General features: G+C 39.8%; 1 protein-coding gene across 14 annotated transcripts in view; it reads left to right on the top strand.

Moving 5' to 3' along the window:
• Positions 1-15885, top strand: part of mef2aa (myocyte enhancer factor 2aa) — a 68640-nt gene that overhangs the window by 46997 nt on the left and 5758 nt on the right. For 6 of the 14 annotated variants that reach the window (XM_085461737.1, XM_085461734.1, XM_085461739.1 and 3 more), the window contains 5 exons: positions 1748-1882; positions 3247-3469; positions 5228-5287; positions 13690-13874; positions 15365-15388. In XM_085461737.1, the coding sequence (XP_085317863.1) occupies positions 1748-1882; positions 3247-3469; positions 5228-5287; positions 13690-13874; positions 15365-15388 (627 nt within the window). Of the gene's footprint in view, positions 1-1548; positions 1681-1747; positions 1883-3246; positions 3470-5227; positions 5288-13689; positions 13875-15364; positions 15389-15885 lie in introns of all 14 variants that reach the window. The other 8 variants (XM_085461748.1, XM_085461741.1, XM_085461743.1 and 5 more) reach the window with 8 other exon arrangements.

A 15885-nucleotide genomic window follows, 5' to 3' on the forward strand; every position in this document is an offset into this window, starting at 1 on the left:
ACACTGCCTAGATATCACAAACTGTCACATGCTGTCAGCAAGTCTTGTTAACACTGCTTTTCAGAGCTGTAATGAGGAGTAGAGAATAGCCTGTATGAAAGTGAGCAAAAGAGCTTAGTTTCATGGCATGTTTCTTACCTCGCTAAAGTTAGAATAGGCTCTTTATAACATCACACTGGACCACCTTATGTTGCTATAATTTCTCAATGACCTGCACAAATAAGCATATGTAACCAATTTTTGATAATCGCACATTCATTAACTTTGATCAGAGTATGCAAGTGCCAACCATACTAATTTGCAGACTAGGTGTGCTCAGCTGTAGAGTCGTTTTGTGCAGGGCATTCTAATAAATGTGAAAGATATAGCCATGCACATGCATAGGCTGTGGGGACAGGAATGGATACAAGAAAAGAAAAAGGGAGTTTCCAGGTGAAGGGTGAATTGGTGAAAGTGACTTTTCCAGTTTATCCTTGTCTTCCACACTCTAGCCCACTGTGTTTGTAAATTGTTTTTCTGATTTTCTGAAAAGAAAAAACAGAGTAGAATATTTTCACATGTAATTTGGTTTAAAGTACAGTACTGGTCAAAGGTTGCAGGTACATTTGCGAATGATTACCTTGACAAAAAGTGCAAAGATTTTAAAAAGTTATCTATTATTCGACCTTAAAATGTTAGCACATCTATGACATAGCCTTACACAGAGTTTCTCCAGTTATTCAGCTGTGAGATTATCTCAAGCATCTTGAGGAACTTACCACTGTTTGTCTGAAATTGGGTTACCTCAGTGTCTGCTTTATACTGTATATTTAAAAACTGGGCATCAATGTGCCTTAAACCTACATTCTTTCTAATGGCGAGCAAGGGGGTGGTGCTCATCTGGTTGCAAAAATAAAATCCTATTGTACGGAAGTCTATTATTAAGTTGTCCTACTGCCTACTTTATTTATTACCTCAGTAAGCGTTTTTTCCCCCTATGCGATTATGATCTCGATTGCTAGTTTCAGGCCTTATTTACCATAACGTGCTGTTTTATTTCATAAATTCTAGCCGAGTAAAATTGGCAGTAAAGCAGGTTATGCTTTAGGGAGTGGTTACTTTATGACATGTGACACTTTATCAGCCATATCCACCTCTATAAGATGGCAGCGGCCAAAGTGCTTAGTCTGTGGCTTCAAAATGAGTCCACAAACCAATGGGTGACATCACATTGGCTTTTTTATAAATACAGTCTATGGCATCTTCTGTCTCTTCGTTTGATCCTAGACTGACTCAGTGATGTTGTATGGGGGCCATACCATCTGTTACAGACCTGTTGTTTTTCTCAGCACTGAAGACATGTATTTATGGCTGACTGTGTCTGTAATGCTACAGAATTATTTTGTGACAGATCAGTTTCCTCCTAATGTTAAGCATTAGTATAAAAATGTACAGTTCTGATGTTCATAAAACTTTTGCACAGTGTTGTATATAACAGGTAACAAGCAACATAAACACAGGACTACTTCTTGTACATTGTTTCTTTTCAACTGTGCAATTTCATTTCAGAAATTGAGAAACAAAGGCCATAATGACTGTGCTAGTCCTGATCCTGATGACTGTTTTGGGCACAGCCCCCTCATGGATGACCATTTCGGCAAACTAAGCGAAGACAGTGATTTAATGTACAAGCGCTGCGGTGTAAGTACTTCCTTTGTCCCCTGCTGTTTTGTGTTGATTCCTGTCTTTATGTTGATGTTCACTACAGGCGCTAAACAAGAAAGAACACAGAGGTTGTGATAGCCCGGACCCCGATGCCTCATATGTCCTCACTCCTCACACAGAAGAAAAGTATAAAAAAATTAATGAGGAGTTTGATAATATGATGAGAAATCATAAAATCGTAAGTACTGTAAATGCAATGTTCTTGCTTGGCTTTGTGGCACAACGGATTTTTGGCTCTTTTTTTTCTCCATTTAACTCTTTCCTCTTTTTGTTGTCCCTCCGAAGATTTCCGTTAACTTCTTTCAGACCTACACTAAAGATTAATGCCCCCTTTACTGGGTGTGCATTTGTTCCTTACGTTGAGTTGTTTTGCCGCTGATATTTTGGCACACCCTGATAAGATCACATTTCATTAACAGATGAAATGTTGCATGCTTCTGCTAGAAAGATTACACCCTAGTATCATGGTCATGTTATCACAAATCAAACTGCAATCACTATCTCAACATAATGAATTTACAGTAAATACCCTAAGAGTAATGTGAGTGTTTATTATAAACAGTTGCAGATCCTTTAATTTAAGGGTGTTTTTTTTGCCATCTCAATCCAGATTTCTATTCGATTGGTAAAAAAATATATATTTTTTTGTCTCCGTAGGACCTTAATAATCCAACATTTTCATTCTTCTTTTCAAATTATATCTCTTCATCGTTACACTGCACTAATATTTACACCGTCCCGTTCCCTTCTCCAAGTACCACACTGGCTCTGTCTTTCAAGATATCACAGATCTCTTGTGATCTTATCACACGTGACAATATTAGACTTGTGCAAGAACATAGTGCTTACTAAGAAGCAGTTGTTTTCTCTATGTTCCTGACATGAAGAGCATCACTTTGCCATTAACAAACTAATGATAACACCCAACTGGCTCACTGGATAATGCTATAATGAAATGTTCTCACTGCCACCTGTCATTCTCACTTAAAGCTTTGCACAGTCAGCACTTTGTGGGTAAATGCAAATGAGTTGTGATTCTTGTAGCTGTCTGGGTTGCAAGTCCCCACCACCGCTGTGTGTTTTGCAGAGAAACACATTACACAATGGTGTTTCAAAAGGAAAATCTATGTGTCTAGTGCTGACTGCTGCAATGCACAGTGATCACCTGACAGCATGTTTTTATATTTTGGGTTTTGTAAGTTATTATTTGTGTATGTTGTGGTATTACTTGAAGATTTGTGTGTATTCTCTATGTATGATGTTAATGAGAATGATGGTTATGAATGTTTATTAAAGTACCATGAATAAATATTATGTTATGTATACTATAAAGCATACAAAGCCGACAATGTAGGAGGTCTCCTTTGCAGTACTTCAATCTGCCCTGCCTGCCTGTTTTGTGAATCTGTTTATTAAAGCTAACCTTCAAGTGGAGCTTGCTGTTAATGATGCCATGACAACCAGTGACTCATCAGACTCATCGGAGCTTGGATTTTTAGTGTAATCTGTGTAAATATTTGTGTGTTTGTCTCCCTCTTCTAGCCCACAGCATTGCCTCAGCAGAACTTCTCCATGCATGTGGCAGTGCCTGTATCCAATCCTAATGCCATGTACCAGGCAGGAGGGACTCTGGGCAGCCAGGGCCTGGCAGCCGCCACAGCTTCTCTGAGTGAGAGTGGGATGCTGTCCCCTCCACAGGCCTCTCTGCACAGGAATGTTGGCTCTGGTGGAGGATCCCAGAGGCCCACCAGTGCAGGCAGTGCAGGTCAGTGGATAACAATCTCACTTCGATTTTTGTTAATGGTGGTTAAGGCAGTTTCCCACCAAATTGATACAAGAGTCGGTCTCACCAACATCAGAAATATTATCAAAGTTTTATTTGCAATAGTTTGAAAAGAGTAGCTCAGCAAATTTGGAAATTGCTGTTTTTGACTTTTCAGAATTTGCTGAGGAGATCAGTATCACTCTTATATCCCTGTTGAACATGGAGTTGGAGGCCAGAAGTTTGTTAACCTAGCTTAGCATAAAGAGTGGAGACAATGGGTAGCAGCATGCAAGTTCACTTAATTTTATAAGCGGGATATATGTTGTGAAGAATCGACATACAAATTAATCTTGGATCCAATCAATTTTCCAGACTTGTCGGCTTTATTTGTAAAAAAGCATCCTGGCCCCTTTGATGGAAATTGTATCAACAACATTTATGTATCACTTTTACTGTTTCAAATAAATACATGCCAGTTAACGTTATGGGATTGGTATGCTCACAATTAAGACCGATCTGCAACAGAACAACCCAAGAAAGAAAAAGAAAGTTCAGACATTACCAGACGTTTGAGGACAAGCGCAGACTTTTGGCTAAGAGACGTAAGTAAAAAGAGAGGCTGCACACAGGAGCAGGGGGGATATGAGGACAGGGTGCACAGAGAGGCAAGGGAATATGAGAGGTGGGAATGGGGCACACACATGGCAGTGTGGACGGAAATGCTGGAAGCTCTGGGGCTAGATATTGAGATGCAGTCCCATCTCAAGGGTACAGGGAAAAAAAAACAATAAATGTGACCTATGTCTGAATGACAGAGTTCAGGCACTTGACAAAGCCAATAATGTTGCATACTTCAGATAGATTAGAGAAAACTTGACTGATCTAGCTTTTACCTCTTTAGTTTCATATGCATAAATAGGTTTGCGTTATCTAGGTTGTCCACATTTAACCTCTGAGTGGTCTCTATCTCAAATGGTTTTCAACTTTTTGTCCAAAATGGTCTCCAGGGTAAGTGAGCTAATGTCAAGTCGTCATTCAACACCTCTTATCTGATCTTTGGTGGATATATTTTTTTCACATCCTCTGAGATGCTCATTGTTACACCTTTTACTGTATCTGCATAGTGGAAAAATGATGTCAGTGACACTAGTACTGGTATGACTGGTTGGACTCAGTCAGTTCGGTTGGCTTTTGCAAGATTTCACTACAATGCCTTTGATGGGAGCACATGCAGCAAGGTGTGAAATGCCTCACTGACATTTGACCACATATCAGTAGTAACATGTTCTTGTTTACTGGGGGTATACTAAATGATAATTTTCTAGAATAACTCATCCCTTGTGATTAATAACTGTAAAGCATTTATCTTATTTTTAGATGATTCTGGTGGCATGCTAGCATTATATTCTTTTGACCTAAGTGCATTGCTTAAATGTGTGTGAAACATCACTCAGAGGTGCACAAATTCAGAATTACACAAGTAACCGTTTTCTGAACGTGCCTCCTCACAGTGGAATGCTGCTTTCCTCATCCTCGACTTGATAAACAAGCTGAAAACAAACAAGTTGCTCTCTTTAATCACATATTGAAAATTCCCTCACCATAAGGACCCTGGCAGAGCACGTTCTACTCTTTCGTGCACTGTGAAGATAGAGCTACATGACATTTTCATGTCTGGTCTGCCATCTCCATCACATGCTCTGCTAGCTTGCAGAAAGATGCAGATGGTTAATCATATCACTCTGTGCATCTTATTAGGTGGCATGCTGGATACCACAGACCTTTCAGTGCCAAGTGGTGCGGGCTCCAGCCCAGCGGGTAAGTCCTTCTGGAGAGATTCATTAGCTCTCTGTAGCTCTGCCCAACAGGCTTCCTGCTTAGCAAATGAGCTGGATAGTAGCATATCTATTTGTGATTGGCTAAAGACAGTCGTCAGTACCACTGACTGATTGGTTTGACTGTCTTTCCATTGCATGCAAAGGGCACACATGTCCTCTTAACAGAGAGCATGCACAATATGCTTGGTAAACGCACGTTTGAGAGATGGGAAATGGTTCCACAGCATTAAACCCTGTGTGGTGTTTGTACTTCAAAGCGGTAAAAGAGTGGGGCAATTAGCTGTCTTACTGACACGGGCAGGTAAATAAACCCAGTGTTTCCTTTAAACTTGTCGCCTCTACACAGTTCCCTCTTCTCCTGTTTCCTTCCCGTCTATTGACAGGTGCATCTGTTCCCCCCTGACTGCCCTGGCAGCCCTTATAAGGCTGGAGAGGGTCTGTAAGATGCCTAGACCAGCATAACCCTGTAGGTATTCAGGCCATGTCATTCCACTAAGTCCTCAGTACACAATGACCGGACAGCCTGTCATGAGTGAAAAGTGTCGTGTGACACGTGGAGGCAGATGGAGTTTTAACTCTTTCCTTATTTTGTTTAGCAAACTGGCAAACTGCATGACATCAAAGGTAATAACAATTTGAAGAACACTAGGATATAAGCTTTAAGAGATTTTAGGCTCGGCCTTAGTCACAGAGTTTAAAGACCACCAAAAAGAAAGTGCTCGGTTGGTTTTAAGTTTGGGTGTGGCACCAGGTCAGGGTAAAGTCAGGAGCCTCTGCCAAGGGGCGTCAGCATTTGGCACTGTATGGGCATGTTGCAGCTGTTGTTTGCAACAAGTGTGTAGCAGAGCATAGGCTACGAGGAGGACTAACTTCTCTAGCCCTGATGTCAGATGACCATTCCTGAAATGCTTATGATTTTCCCAAGTAGCCGCAGTGACCACAGTAGAGGCATTTCAAAGCAGCCAGATGGAAGATGTGTTGTGTGATATCTTCTCCCCATTTAATAGTTTTAAGTACTTTCAAACTTTTTTTTCTAAGTTAAGCAAAAGGCAAATTATTTTTATCCCATTCAACTATTGGAGTGTGATAGCCGCTTTATTTATTAGCTTTTTGTGTAAAATTTCTCCATTTTACAGGCGCACGTACTGTATATGCATGCACGATACCACAGCGAACATCACTGGCAACATTTTCTGGCAGATAAATGTCAGTTGTTCTCTCTAAAATAAGCCATCTGTTGTTCTTGTCTAGTTTCTCATTCAGATAATGGCTTGAAAGCTAATACACCTCCACAAACCAAACTGCTTCTCTTTAAGCCTCATTTTATGTGATTGAGTAGTGTGTGTACTTCACTGAGTGACAGTGTATCGCTTCTTACAACAGCTCATACAATAACACCTAATTACAAGCTCTGGTCCTTGACTGGTGAGAAAGTTGTGGTGAAAACGAAGGATTCAGGAGAGTGCTCTCTGGTATGCAGTATGGTTGCGAGCTGTATACATGCCTTCATTAATACTGAATGATTGCAAGGTCTTGAAACACATTTTCAAAGTTTGTTTGCATGCCCACCAGATGTCATTAAGTAACAGGCTCAGTGGTGCCGGAGTTTGTTTTCAGAAAGTTGTTTTTCTTTGTTGTAGTTTTACTTTATTAATCTTAGGCTGCTTGGATGTCCGCAGTTGCTGAATAATGAGGGATACTTTCCAACGTCAAATGCGTGTTTCAGTTTTTCTTCAGTCTAAAATTTTTATGGGGCGTGAACAGTTATTCCATCTGACTTCATTCTTAGCAGTTACACTTGGGACATCCTGTCTCAAATTAGTTTGCTGAGATACAACAAAAGGACCGCAGGCTACATGGCATCTAGCTATTATTGGAAAACTGCATTTGGAGCCCCTTGATTCACTTCTATCATTTCTTCTCATTCATCAAGACTCCCCCCTCCCTTTTTTTTTTTTTTTGCTTGAGCCTGGCGCGTGTGGGATGTTGGACACAATAAGTCACAGTGTTTTCTTTCCCCAAACTTAAAATGAAAACCGAATGTTTCACTTGTAAACACAGGGGTTTATGTAATACCCCTTACCAGACCATTTTAATAATTCAGAACAATGAACAGAAACCAAACAGCTTTCAGCGTGCACAGGTTTCAGTCAGAGAGGATTTACCAGCACAACCGATCTGTTAAGAGAAGTCTGAATATAGAATGAGAGCAGAAAAGCCCGGTGACATGCCATATGCTGAAGGCTTGGTCTTAACTTGTGTCTGTTACCTTGGATCCCATTGAACTTTGCCGTGTATTTGTTCAGACGTGTTTTCATCCTCACTTATTTTCAAAGAATTATTTCCTTCACTCATCGTCAGACGTATGAAGTCATAATCAAACTCACATTGCACACATAAGCAAGTCAGGTGGGTTATTCCGTGTCTAAATGAGCCAGTAAACACAAGACTGTGGGTCTTTGTGTCTCTGACCGGTAATGAAATCGCCAATAGTGTGACACAAATGTATTTTAAATGAGGTGGCGAAAGGACATAACTGAAATGTTAATAGATACAGTGTGACAATATTACAATTTAAGTCATGTAGAATTAGAAATATTACAACAGGAACGCTGTGAGTTTTTCTTTTACGTTTCTGAGAATATTCACATTTGGAAAATAGAGAAAGTGTTCTTCATTTTTTGCCTCCTCGATTGTAACATTTTTACAAATGCTCTGCCAGGGTCCTTATGGTGAGGGAATTTTCAATATGTGATTAAAGAGGGCAACTCGTTTGTTTTCAGCTTGTTTATCAAGTCGAGGATGAGGAATGCAATACACATATACACTACATCAGCCTATGAGTAAGCAAGACGACTTATCAGTGGATGTCTACATTTTTAACGACTTTAAAGTAGAGATGGACCGATCCGATATTACGTAGCCTATCGGTATCGGTCTGATACTGACGTAAATTACTGGATCGGATATCGGAGAGAAATAAAAAATGTAATCCGATCCATTAAATATCAAAAAAGCACCTCACAAAACTTGCGACACGGCGTAACTCAGCTCATAACTGTAGCACGTCGGAGCAGTGTGCTCACGTGATAGAGCGGCTGTGTGTATTTGTAGCCTCCCTACCAAACCAGCATTTCATCTCCGAGGAAGTGATCCCAGAGAGAAGTAAAGCAAGTCTGTAAGTTTGTCTCTGAATGTTTCTAAAGCATTCCCACGTTAAGGTTAACAACCGATATATGGAGCGAGTGCCTCTTCTCTCTCCCTCCCTCTCCTGTTGCTACTTCAATCATGAAACTGCTCAATGATCAGCTGATCGGCTTTTCTGCCGCGAGTCCGTCTCTCTTCTTTGTTTTTGGCCCACTTTGCACCAGAAAGAGGAAACCAGCGGCTGAACAACAGCAACACGTTTAACCTTGATAAGCTGTTGTTAGAATTTATTTAATATTACTTTCTACACCAGGATCCTTTTCTACGTAGCTGATGGCTGGTAACTGTGCAGGGGCGGATCTAGCAAAGTTTAGCCAGGGGGGCCGATAGGACATTAACAGGGAAAAGGGGGGCACAAAGACATACTTTTCTTTCTTATTCTCATTTAAAATGTCTAGCTTTTAATAAATAATTATCTGAATCTTACACCCAAATTTTTAATCTGATGTAAAATATGTAGAAGTCCATTACTGTATATAGTAACTGTTAAGTCTAATATACCCTAGTAAGCTATAGTACTTTTTCCTTTGGGAAGGTACCATCTGTGCAGTCTGCAATTCTGTTGAAGAAAGATGTTGAATCTATTTAATTATTCTTGAAAAATAATTTAATTCTGTGCATTTTTTTTCACACTGCATCAAATTAAAGTTGATTACGTCGATTAAGCATCATGAGGTGGGGGGTGGTTCCCTATTTTTTTTTTTTGCTGGGAGTTTGCAACCCTATTAGTTAGGTTGCTTAATATTTCTGCTAAGTACTCTTTAAAATGCCAGAATAGGAAGGATGGAGTAGGTTTAAGTTTATTAGATTGATCAGTGTTGCTGAACTATGAAATATTTTGTGGGCAGTGTATTTTTTACATACAGGTATAACAGAATAGCTTTAGTGTTGTTGTTTATTTAAACTTGAGTATGAACTTATACAAAATGCAGCAAGATATTAAAAAACAGTTTTATTGATTAAAAAACACACTATATCGGATTCATATCGGTATCGGCAGATATCCAAATTTATGATATCGGTATCGGACATAAAAAAGTGGTATCGTGCCATCTCTACTTTAAAGTAGGCTGTTTTTAATAATGAAAGTTTGTTTCCATGGCACAAAAAGGACATACTTAAACAACATAATAAACCAACTATAACACAAGCCAGTCAAGCCGAACGCTCGCGTTACCTGCATATGTGCAATCATTTCTTTTCATGTGAAAAGACTCTGTACTCTAATCTCGTGATCCTTTCTATCTTTTCCTTTGCTATTTGTTTATTTTTTTTAACTTGTGTGCTTGTGCTGTGGCCACTATGAATGATGTGATATTCTTGTGTCAAACAGCTGTGGAGATTTTTCACTGATAAATAAACCATCATTGCCACCAACAGAACCTTAGTGCTAGTATGACTACAAGTGCTAAGAATATGCAAGTTGTATCTTACGTAGCTTGCAGGTATGAAACAAACATCTCTGAAGGAACCTTCTTGCAGTTTTAGCAAAGCTGCAACCTTAAGCCTGAAGTGTTTTCAGACAAAAAAACAGTTAAACCAGATTAATAAAATTAAGCAGATTATCAAGAGAAAGACATAATGAAATATATATAGATAAATGTATAAATATATATGCAAGTGCATGAAAACATAAAGCATACATGGAAATTTAACCCACAAACATTATTGTAATGTGGACACATTTTAAAACATCAGTTATGAATGAATGAATCCTTTATTTAAACAGCCTATTTGAGCTGAAGATCAATGAGCTACATAATAAAACAATACATTATGCACGCAATTGAGAAAAACATATGCAAGTTAAATTTGATGTTAAACCAAGAAAAATCATTTATGTCTTCTTTTGGCTATATATATGTGTGTCACCAGATGATGCATTACATTATTACTTGATATTAGAGCTGGGCGATAGAACGATAACCATATGTATCGCGATATAACTTTTACTCGATAGAGAAATTAAGCTATCGCGATAGACCTCGCCGCTCTCGTCCTCTTAAAAAAAAAAAAAAAAAAAAAAAGGTCAGCCAATCTAAATTAAGTAGCGCAGAGCCGAACCAATCACAGCCGCAGCGTCACGTCGCGTGACTTGTTACGTACAGCACAAGTGCCAAGCCGCACGTGTGTTTGTTTGGGAAGCAGCCAGCGGGTAATGGAGGAAATGAGTGTGCCGACTAGAAAAATCAACCGAGCGTGACCGAAGAGAAAACAGATGATGGTTCCAATGCCGGAGAGATTGTCGAACGGAAGAGCCATAGAAGTTCCGTAGTGTGAAGGTATTTCGGCTATTTCAAGTCTGACAAAAAACAGAGTAGCGTGCACTGTAAATTGTGCCGAAAGCAAGTCTGGAAATACAATAAACTGGTGCATGCGTCACACTGTGCGCCACGTTATTGTTTCGGTGAAATGAATTTCTACAATACTGTTAATTCTACTCTCTGCAGTGTTTAAATGCTTACATATATACACACAGTTACTGTCCCTCGACACATACGACTCGGTTCTGCTTCTATGCCCCAGCTTTGTTTACTTTTTCCCACCGAGGCTTCTAGACTTCTGATTGGCCAACATTTCTGCACGGTTAGGAATCTAGCGCCACCTGCTGCTTTGGCATGTTCATAGCAGCGTTTTCCTTCATTTCTGCCTTTATGTGTGGACGGGATTATTTTTTAAAACGAAAACGGAAAATCTCCGTTTTCAAAAATACCCGTGTACGTGTGGACGTAGCCTCAGTCTCTGACTGGAAGCGCTAATTCGTCATTCGGCTTTTGTCAGACTAAAGTAACTGTTAAAACTGTTTGAAAAGCTAAGCTATACAACAAGGAGAGATTGAGAATTTCCTTTTAGTTCTCAGTTTATTTGATATTGACAAAAGTTAGTCAGTTTTGTCTGTTCTTCTGTAAAACAAACTAAGATTTATTTTTAGAATTAATATTTTGTTTCTAAGTGGAATTGACAATTTAGTCTGTTTCGTTTGTTCTGTTTTGAAACTTAAACGCTTTAGCGGCTGCCTTTTGTGTAGTTTGCAATATTTGCCTTTATTTATCTGAAAAAGTCTCATGTTCCTTAAGTACATCTACCCTGTTGAACTTATTATGGGAAATAAATATTTAAATAAAAACAAGCTGCTGATTATTTCACATTTTACTTGTGAGCAACAGCACATTTAAATCTTACAAATATAGTTATTTGGCTTATATCGTGATAGATATCGTTATCGCCTGAAATGAAAAAAACATATCGTGATATGAAAAAATCTCATATCGCCCAGCTCTACTTGATATATGTTTTGAGTCGGATTTTTGATATGATTAGGGAATAAAAACAAACTAAACCAAAGCAAGGATTACATTTTGATATTTTACTGCAAAGCATTATTAGAAAACAATGTTACGTCAGACAGTTTTGGCTGCGAAGGTTGGCCTCCAATGCTGCAAGACAAATCTCTGATGTGAAAAAGGCCTTTAGTCATCTCCATCGTGTTGTTTTTCCTCAGCGTTACAAGGCAGACTTCTGTCAAAGTAAAATATTCGAGCTCACTGATTGCTATCAGCGAGGTCTTTATTTGCCAAATTGCCAAATTGAAATCCATTTCTTTACATGAAATTCTATTTGCACTCATTGCTCCTCATTCCCACTGAATGACTTCTTCCATGCTTTTAATCAGGCTCGCTATTTTTGGGGCTTTGGACATTTAATCTGCTAATTCTGTAAACATTGTTGTCTTGCAGCAGCGTAGTCTTATATGATCAAAGTGAAGGCTGATGGCAGTAGCTGCTTGCATATACTGTTGATTCAGCAGTGAGATACTATTGTGCACTTCATAACTGTTTATTTGACCTTGAATTGTTGCTGGCCTTATCTGTAGTCAGACGGGCTATTGTTCCATTATGTTCCTATGTAAGAGTCTACTTGTTGCGCACACACTTTGTGTTTCACTGGGATAAACTGAACACAATAGAGAAATCAGCAACTTGTTGAAGTGTTACTGATCTGTTGATGCAGTGCTAGATATCATTAATTCCTTCTTCCCTTTGTTTTCAGGATTTCCGAGTGTGTTTTTCTTAAAGTATAGTTTTTCTTTCCAGACTTAAGTCAAATAAAGTGAGGCTAAGCTTCAAGTGCACCTGAAATCTTACTTTTGTTTGGTTATTGTTTTCATAAGAATTCAGCAGTCCGTTTTTTTTTTATCAGAGCTCTTTTGTGTGAAATCTGCAGAATCTCACTGCAGATCTTGTGCAGATGAGTCATACAGTGTCTTGTGGTTCAAAATAAGGTACTGTAGCATGATAGAAATGGGAAGAACACATCTTTATGTGAAACGTGTTTTAAAAAGAAAATGCTTAATGGATGCAGACACTTTATGGTGATTTAGAAATTTTCAGTTTGTTTCGGAAAGATTTATTTTAATTGAGAAACTACCAAAAACATATTTCTTTAAAAAAAAAAAAAAGTCCTAATAATAATAATAACTATAAGCCGTTCTCTGTATTGTGGCATTTATTGTAGCTTTAACACCTTTTTATAAGATTTATATTTAATATTGGTTCAATACGATTACTTCTTTTATTTTCGATCGGTCCACACCCAGTGGATATAGCGATGTTTTTCAAGGGTGGTTGTCCAATGAGAAAAGGGAGAGGGAGTTCCTAAAATGTTGTTGGAACTCAAGAAAATAACTTCCTAAAATTAGTTGAATTGTTCTCAAGAAAAGGAAATGACTAATGATCATGAATGCCTAGGTGTGAATGGTGTGGGGATAGTCTAGCACATGCTGCTGTTTGTGTGCACAGTGAAAAACAACAAAGAACAACATTTTATTGTTCTTATTCAATTGTAATGGCCTCAGCTATTTCTTTTAAGCAGTCACAGTACATTTGCCAGTGAACTGCTCCTCGTCCCAAGATGCAAAGAATTGGCTTTGATGTAATCATTCACAGTAAAAATAAAGGGCTCATCAATTTTGAAATGGACATTTTATTTTTGTAAATGTGCAGGATAATTATCCCAGTCTATTAAAACTTCCCAGAGGGTTGGAAACACTTAACGCTGCATGCTGCAGCAAGCTGGAAAACAACACAGCGCGAGAGGTTTGGTTGATGACTGGGAGTGTTGTCAGTCACAGTGCATGGTTTGATTATGTGTTTCTGTTGCTGTGCGCATCTGCAGGAAATGGTTTTGTTAACCCCAGGGGCTCTCCAGGCCTCCTCAGCACAGCCAGTGGCAATGGCCTGGGTAAAGTCATGCCCACCAAGTCTCCGCCACCCCCTGGAGGGAACATGGGAATGGGAAGCCGCAAGCCAGACCTGAGGGTTGTTATCCCTCCATCAAGCAAAGGGATGATGCCCCCGCTGGTGAGTAGAGAGCACACCACTGCACACGAGTATTACTAGCTGAAGCACCTTTAAATATCTCTGCTGCAGGGCAGAGCAGAGCTTTGTTTGGTGTCTTTATCAAGCCCTTCGTAGCAGAACACTTTGCCTGGATTTTGCCCAAACATGTTTTCGATGTTATCACAAAACGTAGCGTGGTGTTCAGCTGAGGTTTCCGCCTCACTTGAACACTTGAACTCAGGACTTTTATTTATCTGAGAAGTGGGGCTCAGTGTGGTAGCGTAAGTGTCTGAGATGTGTTCACCTCTATTTCAGTGTGGACCGAACCATGGATCTGCACCCTCCCTCCATTATTCACATTCATTCTGAGGCCTATAAAAACAATAATAAGAAGAAAGCTTCAGGGTGCCCTGATCGTAGCAAACACATGAGGTTTAAGCAGACCCTCCGAGTCACGAATCGACATTCAGAAAACTGTAAAAGGGGGGTTGGGGCAGGATTTAAAGACAGTTGCAAGCAAATACCCTGATTCACCTCTGTGTGTTGTTTGTGGTGTCAGTAACAGGAGCCTTTCCAGAAAACCGATGTGTTTTGTAAATAAACCTCTGGTTACTGTGGCTGCTCCTCCTTTGCTGAGCCTCAGCTGGCCTGGAGCAGTGTTTAAACAACTGTGTGATACTGTGTCTGCTTGTGGAATACGTAGGAGTAGGACAGGTTGTGTTGCAAGAGGTGCAGGGTGGGAGGTCCTGTTCTGTCTGAGCCTACGAAGTATTTTCGACTGGTAGAGGCTGTTGAGGGCGTGGGCTGTGGCAGGTCTGCAGACAGCCTGTCATTAGGCCATAATGGTATTAAATTAATCACATCTCAGTGTGACAGAGTGTAGATGAAGACTTAATCAGGGGCCCAGGGTGTGAGCCAGATAATATCTTGTCGCCCTTGTCATGTCTTCCTACCGCTATTGATTGAGTGTGGGTATTAAGAGCCCCGGCGTGGACACAGTATGTCCCACAGCACAGAAAAGATGGAAAATGGGCTTCTTGTTCTTCCTCCCAGCACAGGGGGGATTTTTAAGTGCACAGTACTAAGCAGCCATTATTGGTACCAGCGGAGAAGCTTCGTTCGTAATTTCTGGTGATTATGATTTGATCTCAGTGCCACTCACAAATGTCAGCTCTCATTTGTGTAAGCTTCACTGACGTCCGACTGCTCCATCTTCTTTATTTACAAGACTGGAATTTTATAGCCCAACAAACCGGAGCACCAGCGCTTCATACCCACACGTGCTACGGTTTGGTGACAGCATGTATTTGCATTACATTTAAAAAAGCAAATTTAGCTGCTTTGTTCAAAGAGAGCGGGATTTACCAGTGATTGGTCACCAGAAGTTTTTATATTTATTATTGTCCCTTTTACTGTAAATTCCTGCACTTGTCACCTCCCCCCACCCCGAGCGATTTACAGCCGCTCTGCTGCTTTTCTGTAACTCTCTTCTTTTCTTCTGTTGAGGGCAGTCTGAGGAGGAGGAAATGGATTTGGTGAGTTTTGAGAAATGCCTGGGCAAATGGCTGCAATGTGAACGTGCTTCCGGTGATCACTGATGCTAGACTGAAGGCACCGCGCACACTGGAGACTGGCTCTCAGATCTCCCAGTGATAAGAAACAAGACATGGAAAAACAAAAACAACAACGACAAAAACATTAACACTGCATGCTTTGGGTTTGGCCTGTGAAAATTGCCTCGGCCTGTTAAATTGGCTCCTCTATTCCCAACACGTCAATGTTAGTCATATACCACCAGAGTTTATGTGTGAAAGTGTGTGTGTGACAGAGAAGGAGAGCGAGAGAAAGGAAGAGGGGGAGAAAGCAGATCAGTGATTACTTTTTAAAATTATTTTACGCATAGTTTCATGTTTTACAACTCAAAGAGTGATGAGTAAATTATAAATCATTTATATTTTTTAAGCCAGAGAGGATTACATCATCTTAAATGATATCACCTTACGAGATACTCGGTGAAGTCATCTGGCTGGAG

Source organism: Copadichromis virginalis, linkage group LG7, assembly GCF_057382275.1.
Source record: "Copadichromis virginalis isolate Kocher_CV1m ecotype Utaka linkage group LG7, C_Virginalis_male_GT1.1, whole genome shotgun sequence".
NCBI classification, from domain to species: domain Eukaryota; kingdom Metazoa; phylum Chordata; class Actinopteri; order Cichliformes; family Cichlidae; genus Copadichromis; species Copadichromis virginalis.